At 44.0% G+C, this 21180-nt stretch overlaps 2 protein-coding genes across 2 annotated transcripts in view; both read right to left on the bottom strand.

The window, feature by feature from the left end:
- Positions 1 to 1127, bottom strand: part of LOC105940562 (uncharacterized) — a 38429-nt gene extending 37302 nt beyond the window's left edge. The window contains exon 1 of the mRNA XM_076875419.1: positions 1035 to 1127. Coding sequence (XP_076731534.1) covers positions 1035 to 1091 — 57 coding nt within the window. The 5' untranslated portion in view covers positions 1092 to 1127. The remainder of the gene's footprint in view (positions 1 to 1034) is intronic.
- Positions 1128 to 5880: 4753 nt separating this feature from the next.
- Positions 5881 to 18522, bottom strand: LOC105940716 (uncharacterized). The gene is made up of 8 exons (XM_024805348.2): positions 18387 to 18522; positions 13019 to 13139; positions 12756 to 12879; positions 9516 to 9706; positions 9203 to 9363; positions 7860 to 8010; positions 7457 to 7584; positions 5881 to 6881 (listed from the first exon to the last, which is right to left on the bottom strand). The coding sequence occupies exons 1-8, from the start codon at positions 18492 to 18494 to the stop codon at positions 6171 to 6173; spliced, it is 1695 nt and encodes a 564-aa protein (XP_024661116.2). The 5' UTR covers positions 18495 to 18522; the 3' UTR covers positions 5881 to 6170.
- Positions 18523 to 21180: the final 2658 nt, after the last annotated feature.

Genomic DNA, 21180 nt, shown 5'->3' with positions numbered 1-21180 from the left:
GCATCTCCACACCAGGAATAACACGGCACGTTATGAACGGAGCGATTAGCGGCTCGGTGACCGAGCAGCCGAGCGGGTCTCAGTGCTGCTGTGACTGGGAGCAAATGGGATTTCACTGCGGTACGAGCTGTAAAAACATGGCTGTGTTTCACCTCTCGAAGCACATCCTGCCTGCACGCTCTGACTGTGTGCGCGAGCTCTTTAGCAGCGTCCTGAGTCTGTGCAGCTGTCTCTCTTTGTTTGTACAACCGCAGCTCTGGCAGAGTTTCCACCTGCTGCTGTTTCTTCCTGTGTCTTTACTCAGAAAACGCTGAGCGCTCGCCGCTCGACCACAAACAGCAAACAGCACGTTAACTGTTTGGCCTGCGACTCCAGCTGTAGCAGAGAGCCCGACCCTGGGCGATTCCACCACATTAGAGTCCTGTTAAAGCATCTGATGGTGTAATCTGCACTCAGATTTATGCTTCACACGCATCAAAGGATGTGAGATGACAGAGATGTGAAACCACAGAAAGAAAGAACTCTTCACACGTTCCCACTCGTGTTCTCTGCAGATCAACGGGAATATTTCTGCTGAGATCGTTCTGGTGCTTTAGACACGCGGATCTGTTCGCGTGGAAAACACTTTGCTGTGATGAAGCAATGAGAAGTGACAGGAGTGAGACTGAAACTACGTGACTATCACAGCACGATCGTATCACGTTCTCATGAACCAGCGTCCTCGAGTTCGCTTCAAAGGCTCAAACTCAGGACCTCTGACCCGTTTGCTGCTGGATGCTGAAGGGTCAGGTCCAGTTAGCGGTGCGGGTACAGGATGGAAACTTTATTTTATAACTGAAAACAACTGAACTTTCAAAATAAGAGCCACTTGTCACACGCATCGCGATGGCGTTCTTTGAAACTGTGAAACAACAACAAAGGTCGAACATCAGACACGAGCGCTGACGACTGAAACCTGAAGGAATCAGATGCTAGAATAAATCGTCTTCCTTTGGTGACGTGTTCAGCGTGTGATGCTCTGACTCTGAACTTACCAGAACCGACGGCAGCAGCCTCCGTCTCAGACAGATGAACCCGGTCGAGATCAGCATGAAGATGCAGAACGTGACGATGATCACCAACGAGCACAACATTTAGAGATGAACATCAACATGAACAACATCATTGTTCTAACAATATAATATCATGTTATTACAATATACACAACTATCACGTTCGTACAATATAAATATTATATTGCACGAACATGAAAGGTATATTGTTAGAACAATAAACTTTTCTCGTTCTAACATGATACAGCTCTATTTTCCTTTTGCCTGGGTGCCAGCTCTACGCTTACGTACTCAGATGAGCTTGCCTCATCCTACAAGTTGTGCCTCCATCTCTTGTGTCCAGATCACACGCTGCACTGCCGTGCTGCTCCACCTTTTCTCTTTCATTTCTGTGTTTGTGCGTGCGCAGTGTGAGAGGCTGCGTTGAGGGGCGACAGGATTTCAAACAGGTTTGATTATCTTGCGACCAAACGATTGATGATTGGGAGCTGGTCGTGAGGTGTTAACTGCTCATTACCCCATGTATACTACACGATGCACGACACACGATGAAGGCAAAACACTGGCCGATCCCCAAAACTGTTGCGCGACTAAAAAATCGGCTCAAAATGGGCCAAAAATCGCACAGTGTATGGGCAGCTTTTGGAGGCTAGCTCCAAACAAACATCTGCAGCTTGGCAGTGTTTACAGCACTATAATGACCAGACCTAATTCTTTTGAAAACCTTACATCTTTCCACAGGTCTCCACCTCATCAGACATCACCTAGACTCAGAGCTGGATGAGGCCAGCACAAACAGCAGCCTAACTGACGAAGATGATGGATCCATGGGGTCAGGAAAGCCAGAAGCAGGGGAGCTGGAGAGGTACCTTTCATGTCCATTCACTGGAGGTGTGGCTCTATTACATGGCGTTCCTCACATCAAGAAGCTGTTGATCAAAATCAATACAGCTTCCTGCAATTGGAGCTTGTGAAGGACTTCTCAGTCATGCAGGACTCCTGTTCACTGCTGAACAGTCACAGCTTCACAGAAAGAACCTTGAGAGCAAACTGCTGCTGAAGCTTAACCATCACCTCACTGAGTGAAGAAATGGCACATTTTTGCTAAACATGCAGAAACAGATGCACACCCATACAACTTATGGTAAACTGAGCTGCCTTGTATGAACATATGTTGAAGATGCCTCGTTCTAATGTTTTCTCTGAGGCTGCTGCTGTTTATATATTTATATTATTTACTGTAGGTTTTGGTGAAAAAAGCTTTATGTTGTGAAAAACTGAAATCTGGAAATTAGAATAGTTAATTGTGCCTCTGAGGCTGTATCTGAGGCTGAGACCACGGGACTGTAAACATGATTGTTGGGCTTCATTTCTGTACTGAACAGTCATTTAAGATTAGTTAGTAAATAACAATTAGCTGATGTTGTTCATGAGACTAAAATCATCTCACTGTGGTAATGTAAATATAATATGGCCAATATTATAGTATTGTCAGATTATTATGATATATATATATATATATATATATATATATATATATATATATATATATATATATATATATATATATATATATATACAGTGTTGGGGAGTAACGGAATACATGTACCGCTGTTACGTATTTAAAATACAAAATATGAGTAACTGTATTCGTTACAGTTACCGTTTAAAAAGGTGGTATTCAGAATACAGTTACTTTGTTGAAATAAATGGATTACACTGCAGTACTTTCCTGTTTCATCTTGTCGCGGGTCAGGACTGTTTGGGTTTTGTTTGACAGCTACGTTCTGTCGTTCCAGGCGGCAGCGTTACGGTTGCCATGGTTACAGTCAAGGCTGGACTGGGACAAAAAATCGGCCCGGGCATTTTGACTAGAGACCGGCCCACCAGGATAAAGATTGAAAATGTGACGTCATTCAGGGGTAAAACCGCAAAGGATTCTGGGAACTTGTGGCAAGAGGTACTAGCGCACGCAGGCTTTCAATTGAACTCAGTCACACAGCGATAAAAAGAAACACAAAAAATGTCAAGAAGCTGTTGTATTATTAACTGCAATAGCCGGTCGCATGACAGCCACGGGAAGCCGACGGGTAAAGAGATCGTTTTTTTTATCGGATTAAGTCGTTGAAGAGAAAATTTTTAAGCCATGTCTCCGAAGTAAGAGCCGACTGATGGTCTGGATATACCAAATATAACGTCTCAGAACCCTCCAGCTCACAGGTTAGTCTGCTCCAAGCATTCCCACAAAGGTCAGAGTTTTGTAGTAGTTAATACGTCATTTTTCTTAACATAATTGGTGATATAGGTTACAAGCAAGTCTGGCGCTGAACAGAAATTGTCGCGCTATGCTCCTTTGTTCATTGTGCATAAATAGTGAATTGTCCTGACACAATATTGCGTTTCGCTTCTGTTATTATGGTACATTGACAAAAACATATACTTTTATTCACAGGATAAAACAGTTGTTTTGTATCACCAATTGCCCAGTACGATTACAGCATACAGTATTATTGTCACTGCTACATTTCTGTGATGCTACCAGAAATTATTTCCACTACTAATTAATTACCGTTGAGCTCAAAGGTCCTATTAATAAACGGTTAACGAATGTGTATTTATGAAGACGATTTGTGAGACTGGTAAACTTATGATACGTACGATGGTCTTTCGTTCTACACGGTGCATTTCAAGGTCCTGCACCCATCCGTCGGTAAACTGTACCTGGGCTTGTTGCAGTGACCTGAAGTTACTAAACTTCATGAGTGTATGCACTCACTCCAAGAACCGTGTAATTATAAATCTGAGCGTGGTGAAAGTTGGGCAGCACGCTGACGTCTTTTGTCCCTCTGTGTGCTCGTGAGGGTCTAACCCATGCCTATTCAACTACGAAGTTAGTTGGGCCAGATTTTCAAACCGAGGAATTTATCTGGGCCAGATATTTTTTTTGAAGCCAGTAAGCAGCAGATCATGATCAATTTCAAACCCAAACAACTGTACTGAAAAACAAGTATTTTTTTTATTCCTTTTCCCCTATAAATCTGGTGGTGACCTCTCACAAATGCACACCAAAAGGTCCATTTAAAAAAAAGGGAGCTATAACTAAACTATTTTTTGCACATTTGAAATAATAATAATAATAATAACAAAAACATTTTGATAATTCCCTTTCAAATTAAAATAAATATTTCGCTGACCACTCACTTTTCCTGCCATGGATGGAGCCCCATCGATCACAAGTATACAGACACGCTTCATATCCAGACCATTTTCCTCAAAAAGAGCTTAAATCTTCTCAAACATCATTTCGCCAGCTGTTTGTCCCTCTAACGGTAGTAAGCCGAGCAATTTCCCATCCAAAAAAGGACATATACGCATTATCAGTTCTGTCTGTGATCTCCTGCTATAGACATTACATCAGTTTTCTTCAGGTCATCTAAAAGCATTTCAAACTTGTCTGACGCCAGAACTTCAATTCTACGAATATTTGAACTGTCCTACAGGGGTACGTTTTTAATAGCAGATGTCACACTCACTTTTCACCGTATCCACCACGGCCAGCATGCAGTATTTCATTGTTTCAGAATCTGTGAAAGGCCTTTTCTTCTTCGCCAAGAAGCAAACACGAAGGGAAGATGCTGCAGCTCTCTTGGGCTGTACAGGACCCTCACCATGGTAGTACAACTCCGGTTGTAAGATTATTAAACTCGGTAAAATGAATAAGTATTTGTCAGTCCGGGCAGGGTTAAACCGACAGTTTTCATTGTCAATTTTGCGCTTTTGGAGTGAGAGAGACATGCTGTTGTCGCATCATATATTACGATGATTGTTTAATATGTTTACATCACGGTGCATTGTGGGTTAAATATTGCTAGGCTACTAGGAGTGTTGCATTCACAGTCTACACTACGCTGTAGGAATTTTTAATTTTTTTTAAAATTAATTAACAAATTCATTTTTTGCGTTTTCTCTGTGTTTCTGCCAGGACCACAGGCAGGGCCACTCGCAGGTTGCTTCTGGGCCGCATTTGGCCCGCGGGCCGCCATTTGAATAGGCTTGGTCTAACCCTTTCACTCCTTTGATTTTTTTCTTGTATCTTTTCTTTGTCTTTTCGTCGAGTCTGTCTTTGTACGGACCGGCATTGTTCTCCTTTTGTTTTGTACATTCCTTTTTTTGTGCGTCAAAGAAAAAACAAGAAGGCATTGGAACCGGAGAATGAACGTTTTGCGGTGCTGCAAATGCTTGCATTTGATGCGGTACTTGGATTGTTTTGCCACGAGTTCCCGGCATGCAATGCGCGAAAATCACGTGATTGCTAAACAAGGGGGAGGGTGCATCCGGCCTCCTCGGCTGTAATTGGTCCAGCCCAGAGTCGATCATGACCAATTGGCCAATCCAACACCTTTCATTATATATCCAGTCGCCTCTTTGTCACTTCGGAAACATGGCTCGAACAATTTCTCTTCAACGACGTAATCCGATAACAACCGATCTCTTTACCCGTCGGCTTTCCGTGGCTGTCATGCGACCGGCTATTGCAGTTGATAATACAACAGCTTCTTGCCATTTTTTGTGTTTCTTTTTATCGCTGTGTGACTGAGTTCAATTGAAAGCCTTCCTAAAAAAAAAACAAAAAATCGCCATCGGGCATACCGGGCCAGTCCAGCTATGAATCACGTGATGTTGTGGAAGCACGGACGCTTACCTGACAGGCTCCCAGTACCTTTGAGAAGTCATGTGATATAGTTTGTGGTTATTTTTTCCTGAGACCCAGCGTGAGATGACCCATACTTAATTATGAAGTACAGAGAATGGAAACCAGGAGAAAAGCAAACATTAAAATCTATATTTAATGAAGAACATTAGAAAGAGAAATGTCACAGTTTCCTTTGATTTTCTTAAAATGCTTATGTTAATTTTCAAACAACATTAAAAAGTGTCTGGACCCCATTTGGCAGCATCAGTTTTACGTTCACAGTCAAACAAGTCAAAAAGTCGGACACAGAAAATCCGGCTGGTTCATTTGCAGATCTTCTGACCTGCAGCACCAAATAATAAGCTGGTCTACAAACACGAGGAGACCCTGCGAGTCATCGACGCTCAGAGCAGCACACATCAGTATCATCTGTTTCTCAAATAGGGCGAGAACTCCTCCTCTTCCTCTTCAGTTAGCGTGTCCGTGCTGTTGCCTTCACATCTGCTCGCAGTGCGGTCTGTGTGTGTCGGGAATACTTGAGGTGTCAGGTGATCTGATTCAGTTTGTGAGTCTGTGGCAGGTAAACCCTCCAGGCTGGACTCTTTCAAAAAGCCTGTGACGTCCTCCTCATCTCCATCGCGTGCAGCCATTGAGGCGAGGGTGACTGAGAACAGGTTGACATTGCCGGAGATGTCCCGCACCTCCTTGTCCTCTTTGGACTTCGTCACCTCCTCGTCCTGACTTTGTCCCCAGACTCCACTTCGACTCCTCTCTTTCACCAAACAGAGCTGCGCTCCCTCCACCTCCGTCTCCACCTGGCCTTCGTCAGACTCTGCAGGCAGCGCCGTTACTTTCACCTTAGCAAATAACCTTGAGCTTCCAGCGTCCAGTGCTGCCGTTGGCTCGCTGTTCGTTGACATGTTGCCAGACAGCTCCTCACAGCAGCAGCTCTCCCCCGAGGAGAGATCCACTGCTCTGTTCACATAGTTGCCATCATCGTCGTCCTCTGAGACATCGTCAATGTTGGCAGAAGGTGATGTTGTGTGATTGTTATGCTCCCCGGTCTCCGAGGTAACTGAGATGGGATCTGGGACGGTGGGCTGCGGGGCCAGGACGTAGCCTTTGGTTAGAGCCGTCTACAAAGAGAAGAGAAAGAAGCTCTGAGAAGGAGGAACAGAGGCAAACTCTGCTGAAGATGTCTATCATCGAGTCACAGCTGTGTCTAAGTATGCAGGACAAACACATCAGCCAAAGCTGTTTTCTGGGGACAGTCACTGTGATCTGTTAGCTGTTTGACAACTACTCTTTCAAGGATCTAGAGATGGTCTAGAGATGCTTTTTGAGTAAAGGTTTAACTACAGCCAGCTTGAAGGCCTGTGGTACACAGCTGATTATTAGAGATAGGTTGATCATATTTAAGACTGAAGCAAGATATACACAGAGCAGCAGGGCAAAACAGAAGTCGTTTTCAGCTCAGCTGACTCATTTGCTTAACCTTTGAAGGACTTTGGTCCTTCTGTGGAAATGCAAATCACAATATGCTGGAGGAGCTTTACGACTGTGGAGCTTCAAAGCGTTTGAACTTTGTCCTCTGAGAGACGCTCATGGATGAAATGAAGGCGATGTTCAACTTCACAGCAGAAATAAACACATCATTATAAAATCTCTCAAACCACAGGTGTTAGAGTGCACATGAAACTGGATTTCTTACAATTAGAGCTCTGGGCACAGTTTCCTTCAGTTTACAAATGACTCCCGTGTAGAAGAGGAGGAGCAGGCAGCTCGTGACGATGAAGATGGCAACCATCGGGACGCCGATGACCAAACCTAAAGTGAGGCCTGCAGACACACAGACACACATTATTCCATGCAGACGACCGTCTGAACCAGCCGAAGTACAGCGGAGGGGTGTGGTTTGTGGCTGTGCTGTGGGAGGGATGGGTGGAGCAGGTGGCTGGGGGAGGAGTCCCACTGGCAAGAGGGGCAGCCCTGGCATGTGTTAGTAATTACTCCCTCTGCATATTTACACAGATAAGGAGGCAGATGAATTGTGGCAGCTCATTATGCTCTGATTCAGCAACAACGCCCGCCTTACCGGCTGCACATCAGCTCACCTCTCTGCTGGTCCACCGCCGTGGTGAAGGTGCACTTCCAGGCAGACGGCTCATGGTTTAGTTCTCTGGTGTTGAGCTTCACCTCTATGCAGTACTCCGCCCCTTTCTTTACGTTTTCAAGGGTAAAACTTTTATTTTCTGTTTCCAGCGTCTGCAAGTCAAAGAAGGAGGAAACGTGTCATTAAAATCACATCTGGGATTTGTCCACAACCCACTGGTGTGATCCTCAGCATCGTTTTCTCCTCTGACCTCTACGCGGCCATGAAGACACCTTTGGAGGCCTGACCAGGTGTGCAACACCTGCTCTAACAGGTGACTCTCAAAGTCAAAGTCTCCTCATGTCAATCAACCCGACACCTGCTTTTAGGCAGAAGCCTGCTGTGATTGCAAGGGCGTAGATTTGGTTGTGGCATTGGTGGGGACGGATGATTCAACCACCGACCCCTGCCCTGTTTCTTTTTCCCCCCTTTTTGTCTTTGCTTCTTGATAAAAGGAGAAATATACTTGCCTACATAAGCTATCTCTTTACATCAGCACTAAGGGAACACTGAATGACCTGCTGGGTTTTGTCCATAAAACTACTCACGAAAGATGACCACAGAGTAAAAGATCTCTCAGCAAAATTCTGCAACATTTTAGGCACTATTGCCCCGATCAAATCAGTGAGCTGGGATCTTTTCTTCTAAACATGAACTACTGTTACCAGTTGGTGTTGGCACAAAACCTTCGTCCTTCTGTTAGAAAGCGGAAGATAAAGAGGAACTTCATCTTTCAGCACAGCAATGACCCAAAGCACACATCCAGAACAACAACAGAATGGATTCACCGGAATAAGGCTGAGGCTTTGGAAGAGACCGGACAGAGTCCAGACCTGAATTCCAACATCTGTCGGCTGATCTGAAGAGGGCTGTGCACAGGAGATGTCCTCGCAATCTGTCCGATTTGGACGTTTTTTTTGCAAAGAAGAGTGAGCAAATATTTCCACATCAAGATGTGCCATGCTGATAGGTTCCTACCCAAAAAGACTGATTAGAGTGATAAAAGGCAAAGGTGCTGCAACAAGGTATTAGTTTAAGGGTGTGCATATTTGTGCAACCAGGTTATTTTAAGCCAAATCTGCACCTTTGTGTGATTGGCTGCATTTCCATTTTTATATCGTATATGTACTATATGTGTTTTACAGCCGCGCCTGGACACCAGTCAGCGACCGCTGGCTCAGGGACAGAATGGTCTGTAGGCCTGTGTGACTGAAGCCTCAAACAGGTTTAAAGGAACTCTAGAATGAAGATACCAGCTGAGGTCTAAATCTGCACGCTGATGTTGGGATGAAATGGATGTCTTACCTGGATTTCTCCATCGGTTCCGATCCGAAATGAGACTCTGAAGCCGTTATATTGCTGGATACTGGGAAAGTTTGGCAGGTCATCGGGCCAAGGCAGTGAAATGTTGATCTGGATGTAGTTTTCATATCCGACCAGTGAGACCTCTGGAGGACCTAATTTAGCTTGTAAACAGAAGAAAACACGCGGTCACCTTTTGGTAAAGATTCAACCAGTCCAGAGATTTTAGTTCAATCAAAGCCTGATCTGGATTATGGGACACACTTAAATCCAAATGCACCAGTGTGAAACCCAGAAGACGCTCATGCTGACGTACTTTCTTTGTAAGGGACAAACACAATTATTTTGGACCTCGGAGACCAGGTTTGGTTGAAGAACGATTTGACGTGCAGGTAATAATGAAAGTTCCACTCTGGTAGCATCAGCGGCATCGATGTTCCAGATGTTTGGTTGCATTGGGGCTGCGTTGGTATGTTGCATTGCTGTTCCCACTTCTTTCTATTATCACTGAACAACGACAAACAGAACATTTTAGATCAGAAGGACAAAAACAGTAAAAGAAACATTTGCTTTGTGTTACGACTGTTTGCTCAAACAGCGACGATGAGCTGTTCATGTCTCGAATCCAGCTGGTCCTAGATTCAAACGAAAGCTGATTTCTGATTGGACGTTTACTGTCAGGTTACCATTCATGAATAAGAGAGGAGTTTAGATGTTAATTAAAAAGCTCAGAAGTCTGCTGCTTTGCTCAGACGCAGCTTTTCAAACCTAAGCCGTGCTGTCGAGGCTGTGACCTTTAACCTGCTGAGGCCTGTAGACGTGTTTCCAGATAAAAGATGATGCATTCAGGGTGCTTAAGACGGGAATATGACACAACGCCAATATTTCAGAGCTAAAACAGGACAAGTGAACGCACCATGTGTCACAGGTTTTATCCCCTCTGACAGCTCGTTCAGATCCTGATGGAAACCCATCTGAGGCCTGAAGCTGGCTCACCTGAGGCCAGCACACCGGCTCTGAAGACTCAGTGAAACCTGAAAATCATTTCTAAGACATGCAGGAAGGCAGCTGCGTTTTAGCTGTAAGACAATTAGGGCTGCCACAAACAATTATTTTGATAGTCGACTAGTCACCGATTATTTTTGCGATTAGTCGACTAATCAGATCATCATCCATTGGAGTAAAACGAACAGCTTATTGCACCAGCAGCATCTGCTCTTATATAACTATCATTAGCTTACAGCTTTAAGTGTTTAAGGTCTGTGCTAACTAAAAATAAAGACAAGATGATAGTTTATTAAATTTAATGACATTTGCAGATTGTTTCGGTGGAGTTTAATAAACTCCTTGCTATCTAAAATATAAAAGGACACCGGAGTAAATTCTGGAGCATCTCACACTTCTGATAATCAGCTGTCTGCTTGAGGTTTATTCAGCTGTGTAAAAACTATAACTTTAATCTCAGCCAAACCGATTTACTCAGGAACAAATAAAAGACCAAAAAACGGCAGCTGGCATCCTTGTACATGCAGTGCTGCCATCTTCTGTTTCAGTCCGTTATTACACTCTTAAATCCTGCTACTTATTCCTGCGTCTGTTGGGATCTTACAAAGCTTCAAACGCCGCGTCGACAATTTCGATAGTCGACGTAATCGTGACTAGTCGACTAATCGTGGCAGCCCTAAAGACAATAAAGACTCGTTGGACCCACAGGCTGTGGTTTGGTGACGAGGACGCTGTATGAGGAAGAACACAGTTTCTGAACTAGCTGAAAAACACGAAGCCACGAGCAGTTTCAGTGTATTCATGTTAAACCTTGCAAACGTAAAGCGAACCCTCACGATGAGTGCTGAAACTGAAACGGCGTCAGAGCCATCCCAGCTGCTCGCTGTGAACAAACCGCCCAGGAGAGAGAAAGCACCCCGCCCAGGCAGATATTCCACCAAAGAAGAAGAAGGAGCCAGTGAAGCTGACTGAAAACGTGAGCAGATTAAAGGTCGCGGTTCACCAGCAGGAGATCATCACCACAACAACGCGGCCCAAACAAAGTCAAACAGTGTAGAAAAACGTGAAAAATGATGGAAATGCAACAGATTTGGTGATCGGTACAAATGTTAGAAGATTCATTCAAATATGAAGGACATGTACAAACGTGGGGCAGTCTCCATGGTTACATATCAGCTGATGGTTTCCTACAAACATGTTCACAGAGATATCAGCTGTGAGAACTCCCACTGTCAGTGTGTGAGTCGTCCCTGCACACACACTAATATCTGTTATTGATAATATTAGAATATTAAAGGCGAGCTCTGTGTCGGACACGTCGCCCCTCGGAGTACTCAGTACCCTTAAAGTAGCTCTCAGGGCAAAGAGGTTGGTGACCCTGGTCTGAAGAGGTCCCCACAAACCTCAGCCCGCCGCTCTGCTTTCACTTCCTGTTTCATCTCCACACACTCCAAAATAACCACGATCTGTGTGCTAGAACATCTTTGTGTGTGTGTGCGCGTAAATGGAAAACAGCTGTAAGCTGTGTTCAAGCTCTCGAGCCTGTGTGCGTCTGTTATCAGGGGTTTCCTCCATGCCTGAGAGGAGCGCTCCCTGAAGCCTGGACCAGCTGATCTCTGTGCAGCAGTTGCTCAGAGACGGCGGCTCATCGTCCCACAGAGCACGCCGTGCACGCCATCACAGGCAGCAGGGAGGGCTGCTTCATGTTTACCACACATCATAAACCTGCATGGAGGTCACGCCCCCACTCACACACCTGATCCTCCATCGTCTCACGATCACAGCACACTTTGTCTTTTTATTTACGCGTACGAACGAGCTGCTTATGTTTCCCATGTCACGACGAGTTTGGCTCGAATGTTTCTGATGTCGTCACACGTGGACACGACACCGGGTCTAAAGACCAGAACGTCTGTCTCCATGAAATCTGTTCTTCTGGATAAACTGCAAAGATGAAGCTGTTTCCTCTGATTTTATAAAATATGAACAAAAAAACTTGTAACTAACTAACTTTGTATAGCTGCATAATTACAATATAATTAAAAATGAAATTATTCTGTTGTTTCATTTCTTTCTTTGATCTGAAGAAAAGTGCAGACAAACTTGTGTGAGTTACAAAATAAAACAGGAAATCTATTTTTGAATCGTTCTTTTGGTAAAAAAGAAGAAGCAACAGTGGAATTTCCCAGCAGGCTACGGGGGGACTTTTACCCTCCTTTAGAAAAAATATCGTGTTCTGAACTTCGACAGGAAGCATCTGACAAAAACACGCAGCTGATGCAACACTTTTATTTACAGGTGTTTAATCCTGTCCTTTATCTCAGGTGTGTGTGTGTGTGTGTGTGTGTGTGTGTGTGTGTGTGTGTGTGTGTGTTAATAAAAGCCTGGAGTCACAGCTGAGCTTGAACTTGATCCTTCAAGCGTCTGAACTTTGCGTTTCTACATCACCCACAGAGCTCAGAGGTTTTTTGGGGTTTGATGTGAGCACCATCGTCTTCATGTTACCAGGCTGAGAGTGACAGGACGTGAGGACAGACGGCGGACAAATTACCTCACAAAGACCCCGTACTCTGTCCCAGGGGGCGTGTTGTCGCCGGGCTTCCACCGAAGGACGTGGCGGAAGTTCAGAGAGTCGACAGAAAGGTTAACAGGTGCGGGAGGCGGATGAGCGAGCTCTGCGAGAGGAAGAAAAGAGAAAATATGTGAGGCAATCTGATGAGTCACGAGGATCCAAAGTATACCTGACAGGTATCAGCCTGTGTGTGGGTGGGGCAGGACGGTATTTGAACACCTGACTGCTTTTACATGACTCACCTGAGTGCAGCAGCAAGCTGAGGCAGAGCAGCAGAGGCAGACAGGCCATCGTCACAGGTGGGCAGGATTTATCGTCACGTCTGCAAATGCGCTGAGAGCCAGGAAGCACCACGCGGTCCAGCTGCAGCGAAACATCATCTACATTTACATCTCATCGACGAGACGATTGTAATGTTACGGATTGTTTCAGTTCGAGAAAAGATTTTCAGTCAATTAAACATAAACTCAGTTAGTTGCCCAACTGCAGCCGCTTCATCCTGAAGACAGAAAACCCCCACCATCAGACAGCGGTGACAAAAACCCCTTTTCACAGGAAGAGAGCAGGGAAACAGGATGAAACACTAAAAAGACAACATTTAGTGACGCACTGCAAACGGCGAGAGAGGGGAGAGGACGCTCAGAGAGAGACAGACTCTCAGACTTGTGGGCAACATCGTCAACATGTTGCATCAAGCATGAATGATGACATCACAGCAAGTCTGGCACCTTCTCTCCTCTTCCTCCTCTGCCGCTGAGCCCAGCCCTGCTGCCTCAGCACTAGGGCTGGGCCATATTATACCGTTCACGGTAATAGCGGTATAATGTTAGGCAACGATAGGAAAATGAAATATAGCGATAGAATATGAGTAAAGCGCGCATGCGCAGTGCCTTTGTTTTCATACGCACATGGCGGATTGTTGAGTGAAACAGATGAACCAGAATTGGTTTGTAAAAATGGTGCAACTTCCGTGATGTGGAACTGGTTTGGTGTTTGTCCGTCAGATACACGACAAAGCACATTTTTTTGCAGAACATGCAAGCGGCCGTTGTTATTTGTCGGACTAAGATGCTCTTAAATCTGGGAGTAATCTGGGTCCCAAACTCCGTATACTTCAGGTCAAACGAACACTGCAGCATCACTGAGCGTTAAAAACTGTCTAAATTCTTTCATCTTTAATAAAACGATCAGCATTGCTGCTTTACCAGGTGTAACTATGAAGTTTAACTTCCAGGCATCCATGAAAACAAAAGTTATTACATTTAACGGAGGTAGAAGTTAGCAGGGAGTTAGCTCGCTAGCTTCCACCTAAGCATGATATAGCATGTTCTGACTGAGAGATTTCTGAAAAAATTCAAACGTACAGCTCTGCTATCACTTCCAACATAAATGAAGACAGGAAACTAAACAGCAGTGATGTTTGTAGGGTTACTGAAGTTGGGCTAGCTGGTATATAATGATGTGCTACGTGATCGCTAGCGACACAGCTATGTTAGCATAACATAAACAGTGAAGCTGGAGGACGAACACTAACACTTTTCCACTTATAAAAGTTAACGTGAAGGTTCTTCATGGTTAGAGACAAATGCAATCGCATGGCAGGATGCTGTAAACGGACCAAACTTCAGTCAGGAGAACAACTGAGATAATCCATCCACAATACGAGGTTAGTCATTAATATACTGCAACAACATGGGAATAGAGCAGCTGCCAGAGAATTCAACATTAATGAATCAATGGTACAGAAGTGGAGGAAGCAAGAAGAATGAGTTTAATAAAGTTTGATTTATCTGACTGCTTTGTTTCGCTTAATGTGCCTTATAATCCCGTGCACCTTATGGTCCGAAAAATGCGTACTGCACACTGCAGTTTAATGTTGCAAAGCACCTCTTTTTAACTTCAGTGGATATTATACATGGTTATGCTCAGGATATGTCAGCCCATTTCTACTGGAAATGCCTTTTGGTTAAACTTTCAGCAAGGAATTTGCATTTGTACTGTTACATTTTTATAAAGCTTTAATGTACATAAAAACCAGCTTCTTGTTTAAGTGAAAATAAATGGAAGGTTGTCTTTTTGCGCTAGTAATGTTGTGGACTTGTATTTTGTCTCGCATCAATTATATCGTCAGTTATATCGTTATCGCAAATTTTCAAATATATATCGTGATAAATATTTGTGGCAATATCGCCCTGCTGTACTCAGCACTCTCACATCCTCCCACGTGCATCACTTCTACCACATTATTAGAAACCAGAGTTAAAGCTTGAAGGTGAACTTTTTACTCAGTGTTCACGAGACGGCAGCTGCAGAAAAAACTGACGTTCTTTTACAAAAACAGGAGCCGTGCAGACTGACTGGAAACACGCTCAGGACCCCGAGTCTGGTCCAGAGGCTGGGAGCCTCAGCACCGCTGTGAAAGTCTCCCAGTTCCTGTTTTCAGTGAAAACATCACGATGAGGACGGTTCATGAGCGTGAAACACCAGGACATCAAAGGTTTACTGTATGGTGTTTGAAAAACCACACGTGAAAAACACACAACTAGGGCTGCTCGATTATGGCAAAAATGATAATCACGATTATTTTCACTGAAATTGAGATCTCGATTATTTGACGATATTTATTTAACCCTTTAAGACCTACTATAGAACCAAGTCCGCCAGAGCTTATATTAATTTTTTACATGTTGTAGTGCCATTTATGGGAGCATTTCAAGTTGCTATACAACTGTTATAGCCCATATTTTAATAATATGTATGCATTAAGTCCATAGTAACTACATTAATTGCAAAAAAGTGCAATAAACTACAAAAAACAAATTGAAAATCGTTTTTGGTTTTTTTACATATATTTCTACTTGGAGAAATTTAAGAGGTTTGTCCTTCAAAACTTTAAATACAAAAAAGTTGCAAAAAATAGTTTACAACAACAGGAAATTTATTTTGAGTGTCTTCATAGTTTTATTTTGGAGATACAGCAATTTTTATATACACTGCAGGAAAAACGAAAAAACAATCCTATGATGCAAATTTGCAAAGAAAACAGCAGGTGCATCAAAATCAACTATTTCCAGCAGTGCAATTCGAGTTCTAAGCATCCCAGCAACTATTCAGAAAAGTCAAACATGACCAGTATAGGCTTTTAAGGCCTACAAGTAAAAAAACTACATTTCCGCGAAAATGACGTCACTTCCGGTTTTGACCAGGAAATGGCGGACATGTGATAGTTCCCGCTGACGTCTGTTTCACGGTGGGAAGTGTTAAGAACAGCTGATCGGCGAAGCCTGTTTCTGGAATATTATGCTTTTGTTCCTGCAAGCGCTTTTTATGCAGTTTTTGCAAAGCTTTTTGTGGAAGGAAACCGTGACGAGGACAAGCTGATGGCATCAGATGTAAGTACAACTCCTCCGGTTTCATATGGTAAATGGTAAATGGCCTGTATTTATATAGCGCTTTACTCGTCCCTAAGGACCCCAAAGCGCTTTACACATCCAGTCATCCACACATTCACACACTGGTGATGGCAGCTACATTGTAGCCACAGCCACCCTGGGGCGCACTGACAGAGGCGAGGCTGCCGGACACTGGCTCCACCGGGCCCTCTGACCACCACCAGTAGGCAACGGGTGAAGTGTCTTGCCCAAGGACACAACGACCGAGACTGTCCAAGCCGGGGCTCGAACCGGCAACCTTCCGATTACAAGGCGAACTCCCAACTCTTGAGCCATATGCAAAACAAATTATTGCGCTAGCTTACGCGGTTCCGGTTCTACAGGGATTTAACAATAGTTACACAACACGGAGCGTGCTGCTCTGACCGGCTTTAAAGGGTTAACAATGACTTTAAAAAATAATATAACATAGTGTGCAACACCACTGAAGTTTTTTTTTACCTGTCTTTTCAACCAACGGCAGTCACTCTCCTCTCCAAATAACTCCTGCTTAGCTTTCCGAGCTTCCCTCGGGTCCTCTTAATCAGCGGTCTCCAACCTTTTTTGCGCCACGGACGGTTTATGCCCGACAATATTTTCACGGACCGGCCTTTAAGGTGTCGCGGATAAACGAGGGAGGGGCTAATAATCGGCTCAGTCATTTTTAATGATCGTTGAAAGTCCAGATCGTAATCGTGATTAAAATTCGATTAATTGAGCAGCCCTACTCACAACACAGTCAACAACAATAACAGTGACAATAGCGATAATCCATCATCTGGTGATCCTTGTCAGGGTCACAGGGGGCTGGAGCCTCCCAGTTACCCTGCACGCTGGACTGGTCGCCAGTCTGAGACAGACCAGACTGGACACAGACACGGGGAGAACACGCAAAGTCCACGCAGAAAGACCCGACAACAGCGCTAATCACCGCGCCACCGTGCTGCTAAACAACAACAATAATAATAATAACTGGACAGTCTCGTGCACTTAAGTCAATTCAATTTTATTTATATAGCGCCAAATCACAACAAAAGTCGCCTCAAGGCGCTGTTGTTGTGATTTGGCGCATTACAGTAGTTTTAGTCAGCGTGGTGTTTGTCAGAGTGACAGATCGTGATATAATAATCTGAGCCCACGGTGAAACCTGTCCACTCTCCCACGTTTAAAACAATAAAAGGCAAAACCAGATTAGTTTAATGAGCGCTTTGTTCAGAGGAACACAACACACAGTCTCAGTGACCACGGACACCCTGATTGACTTTCTGATCAGTCACTTATCCCTATTATCATTGTTATCATGATTATCATTGTTGTTGTTATCACTTCACGCGGCTGGTCGGTGTCCGCTCCACAGTCTGGCCCCTGCTCGCGTGTACTAGTCGGTAGTTAAACACCATAAACCGGCCCCGGAGTGCCCGCCGGTCACTGCTCCCTGCGGAACCGACACAGCCACACACAGACAGCGGTGTCTGACACAGTGGTCTGCATAATGTATGTGTGAGAACACAAACAGTGGAGGAATTGTGTTGCCAATGGCATTAACCGCATATACAAAGGTGACCAGTGAACCTCTCTCTGCTGGTGTCGTTGCCCCAACTTGTTTAATATAAGTTAAAGTAATAGTGTGGTAAGTTGTAACATCTGCATTATTGTTACAACTGACCCAGACTCCTATAGCCATGAACTAGCTAACATTACAGCCAATGGCTAAAACATTAGCACTAAAGACTTACACAGAATATATCCCCATAGACATACAAATAACATAATTTAAGTTTGATGAGTTTAACTGCAAAGCAGATAATGCTATTAAACATTGAAATAAAGTAGAAAAACTTACTTTTTGGCATACAAATTACTTTTTTTCATGTTAAATTGTCTGTGTTTGACAAAATGTGCTGATTTTTCACATGTGATAGCAGAACTGAATTGGGCATGCACAGGATGAGTCACATCATTTGAAACTTAGCCCTGATTGGAGAAATTGGAAGTGTTACAACTGACCCACGTTACAACCATCCCCGGTCTCCCCTACTAGTCGGTAGTTAAACACCATAAACCGGCCCCGGAGTGCCCGCCGGTCACTGCTCCCTGCGGAACCGACACAGCCACACACAGACAGCGGTGTCGTGGACATGCTCGGCCGGCCTCGGTGGCCCTCTGCCCGGTCACTCACCTCCTGTCTGCCCGGAGCGGAGCTTCCACAGCCTCGGAGAAAGACGAGCAGCTCCCAGAAACTCTCCTTACACTGTGACGCAGACGGGCTCCTCTCAGCTCTCCACATCAAACCTACCACCGCTTCCTGCCACGCCCTTCAAAGTAAAAGCCTCCCGCACCAACACAGTTCTACACTGGTCTCCGTGGACTTTTTTTCCTTAAGCTGGATCTAGTTTTCTGTATCTTAATAATATGTTATTAAATTATTGTAATGTGATCGGGATGAACTGTGGACCTCTCACAGTAGGAACTGAGTGGTTAACATCACGCGTGGGCGTGTCAGAGTGCCAGGGTAGAATTTTTCCCTTGCGTCGGGAGCGCGCACTGATGAGTGTTTGTGGGTTACAGGAGAAAATGATGCATTAAAAGTTCTCACGCGGCGCATCATTTCCACACCGTGGCTCATATTTATTTGTATCCTGTAACTTTACTGTTTAAAGAGCCAACGCCGCTAATATTTCAGCAGTAATACGTCTTTATAAGAAGTGTTTGTGAACTAAATCTAAAAACGACAGATAGTGTTCATCCGTGATTCGGACAGCCCTGTGCGCGCTCCCGACGCAGGGGAAACAAATCGTCTGGGGATACCAACCCTGGCACCACACCGGCGATCCAGCTGGATGGAAAGGCTGTTATGTTCGGGGGTGAGGAGGGGAGGATGGGTGCCGTGTTTAGGTAGGGACTCCAGACCCCGCCGGATCAGCTGCTGTCTCTGGGATCCCGTCGCGCATGCATATAGTTTAATAGTTTAATAGTTTAATTATTTATATAGCACATTTAATTACAACAGGAGCGTTTACCAAAGTGCTGTACAAGAATACAACATACATAATAAAACAACTTAGAGTATTAAAAGCAAACACCAAATATGAATTAACAAACAACTCTCATGCTGTATTAAAAGCCAGTAAATAAAAATGTGTTTTAAGATAAGATTTAAAAAGATTGACAGTATGAGCCTGTCTGATGTGTAGGGGTAAATTACTCCACAGCTTAGGCGCTACGACTGCAAATGCTCGATCACCTCCATGAACCAGCCTCGACCTTGGTACAGCTAAAAGCAAAAGATCACTTGATCTAAGAGATCTAAGGGGGGTATAAGTCTGCAAGAGCTCAGACAAATACCCGGGAGCCTGTCCATTCAGGGCTTTGTAACAACAATAAAATTTTAAAATTAATTCTGAAGCGGACAGGGAGCCAATGAAGGGAGGCAAGTACCGGGGAAATGTGTTCACATCTTTTAGTACGTGTCAGAAGACGAGCTGCAGCATTCTGGACCAACTGCAGCCTTGAACAAGCATCCTATAAAGGATGCTTGTTCAGGGGAAAGGTTGGGGGTGTGGGGGTGTGTGGGGGGTCTATAAGTTCGGTATTTTAATGTCGGGGAAGCTGGGAGGAGGTGGCTGGGAGGTGTAGTCGCAGTTGGGGTTGTCAGTGTGCAGTGTCGTTAATTTGCAGTGGGTGGATCCTGTGCTGTGGTTTATACTGGCGTGGACAGATGCGGCCTCGCTCGGGTAAAAAAAAAAATCGTAGATCTTTTACTGAAGTTCACGAACTTTTCCGGTAAAACAAAAGATTCCGTAGAATTTCTCTACTATTTACGGACATTCCTTCAACTCTAAAACGGAAAATTCCGTTTCTTCACAATAAAATTTGTATGAATAGAAAAACTGAAAGTCGTGTTTATCATTTACAGACACTGGTTTTCACTGTAACTCATTAAATTAATTTCTTTATATCTTTACACTTCGATACAGTTACAACCTTTTACACCATCTGCTCAAAAATTCGTAAATTAAAACTTCATGAACAAAATAACTGACAGACATCAAAATGTGAAGATTTGTATTTCCCTTGAAGTCACTTTGTCCTCATGTAAACGCGTTCATGCACATTCACGTGTTTTCTTCCTACAGGACACCTGACCAACAAACATGTAATAGTATTTGTACAGTAACAGTATCCAGAGTACTTTAGGTTCGAATCACTGCTGCGGTTGTTTGGCTCAGCCAAACACGCGTGGTTCACATCCATGTGTGTCCACTCATGAGAAGGACATGTAGTCCTGCATTCACTTCATCAATGAATCCGAGTGAACGTTTGTCCTGCATTAACTCTGTGGGGTCTTCACCTTACAGTAACACGTGTGTTTGTTCACTGATGCTATATGAATAAAAGGGAACTACAGGTGTTCCTGAAACGTGTCTTTGTTAGAACAGGGCGGATGGATGAGCACAGCCCTCTCAGCGCAGGGCTGACACCACTTTGCCCCTTATAAGAAATACAACACAAATTTATTAGGACAGGTTACTAAACCAGGCTTACAGGTAAAAGGACATTTACTGAGCGGATCGTGTCAGCTGTTGCTTTTCAAGGACAGCGAGCAGCAAAGTACAGTTAGCAGTGTTTGTTCTGATGAAGACTTTAAACTGTAAACAGCAGCGCAGTGAACAAGGATCTGTGTCCACGAATGTGTCCTCTACTCATTTAAGCCAGACGGTGACTGCTGTCCTCCTCTGTGCTCTGAAACATGTTAAACATGGATGCGAGTGAATGGAGGAAATGAATGTGTTCATCAGATATGAATAAGAACAGCGTCTCCCTGTTTGTTTTCTCTCGGTTTGTTGGTGATAATAATGATTTTTAGTAAAAATCATTAAGAATCTGTTTTCCTGTGAAAGGACTCGATGTGCTTTTAGAAAACAAAGTTTTATTGGATTTTATTTTTTCATTAAATAAATAGATAATAAAAC

The sequence above is a fragment of the Maylandia zebra genome, linkage group LG16, assembly GCF_041146795.1.
Source record: "Maylandia zebra isolate NMK-2024a linkage group LG16, Mzebra_GT3a, whole genome shotgun sequence".
Taxonomy (NCBI): domain Eukaryota; kingdom Metazoa; phylum Chordata; class Actinopteri; order Cichliformes; family Cichlidae; genus Maylandia; species Maylandia zebra.
The sequence above is the reverse complement of the archived record's forward strand: the minus strand, read 5'-3'. Positions and strand labels throughout refer to the sequence as shown.

Bases quoted from the DNA above. Each gene is read 5' to 3' on its own strand.
- LOC105940716 (XM_024805348.2), bottom strand. From the start codon at position 18,494: ATGTGGAGAGCTGAGAGGAGCCCGTCTGCGTCACAGTGTAAGGAGAGT. The intron at 9,707-12,755 runs GTAATTTGTCCG...GTCGTTGTTCAG, and splicing joins GAGTACGGGGTCTTTGTGAG to TGATAATAGAAAGAAGTGGG. The intron at 8,011-9,202 runs GTAAGACATCCA...TTTGACTTGCAG, and splicing joins GAACCGATGGAGAAATCCAG to ACGCTGGAAACAGAAAATAA.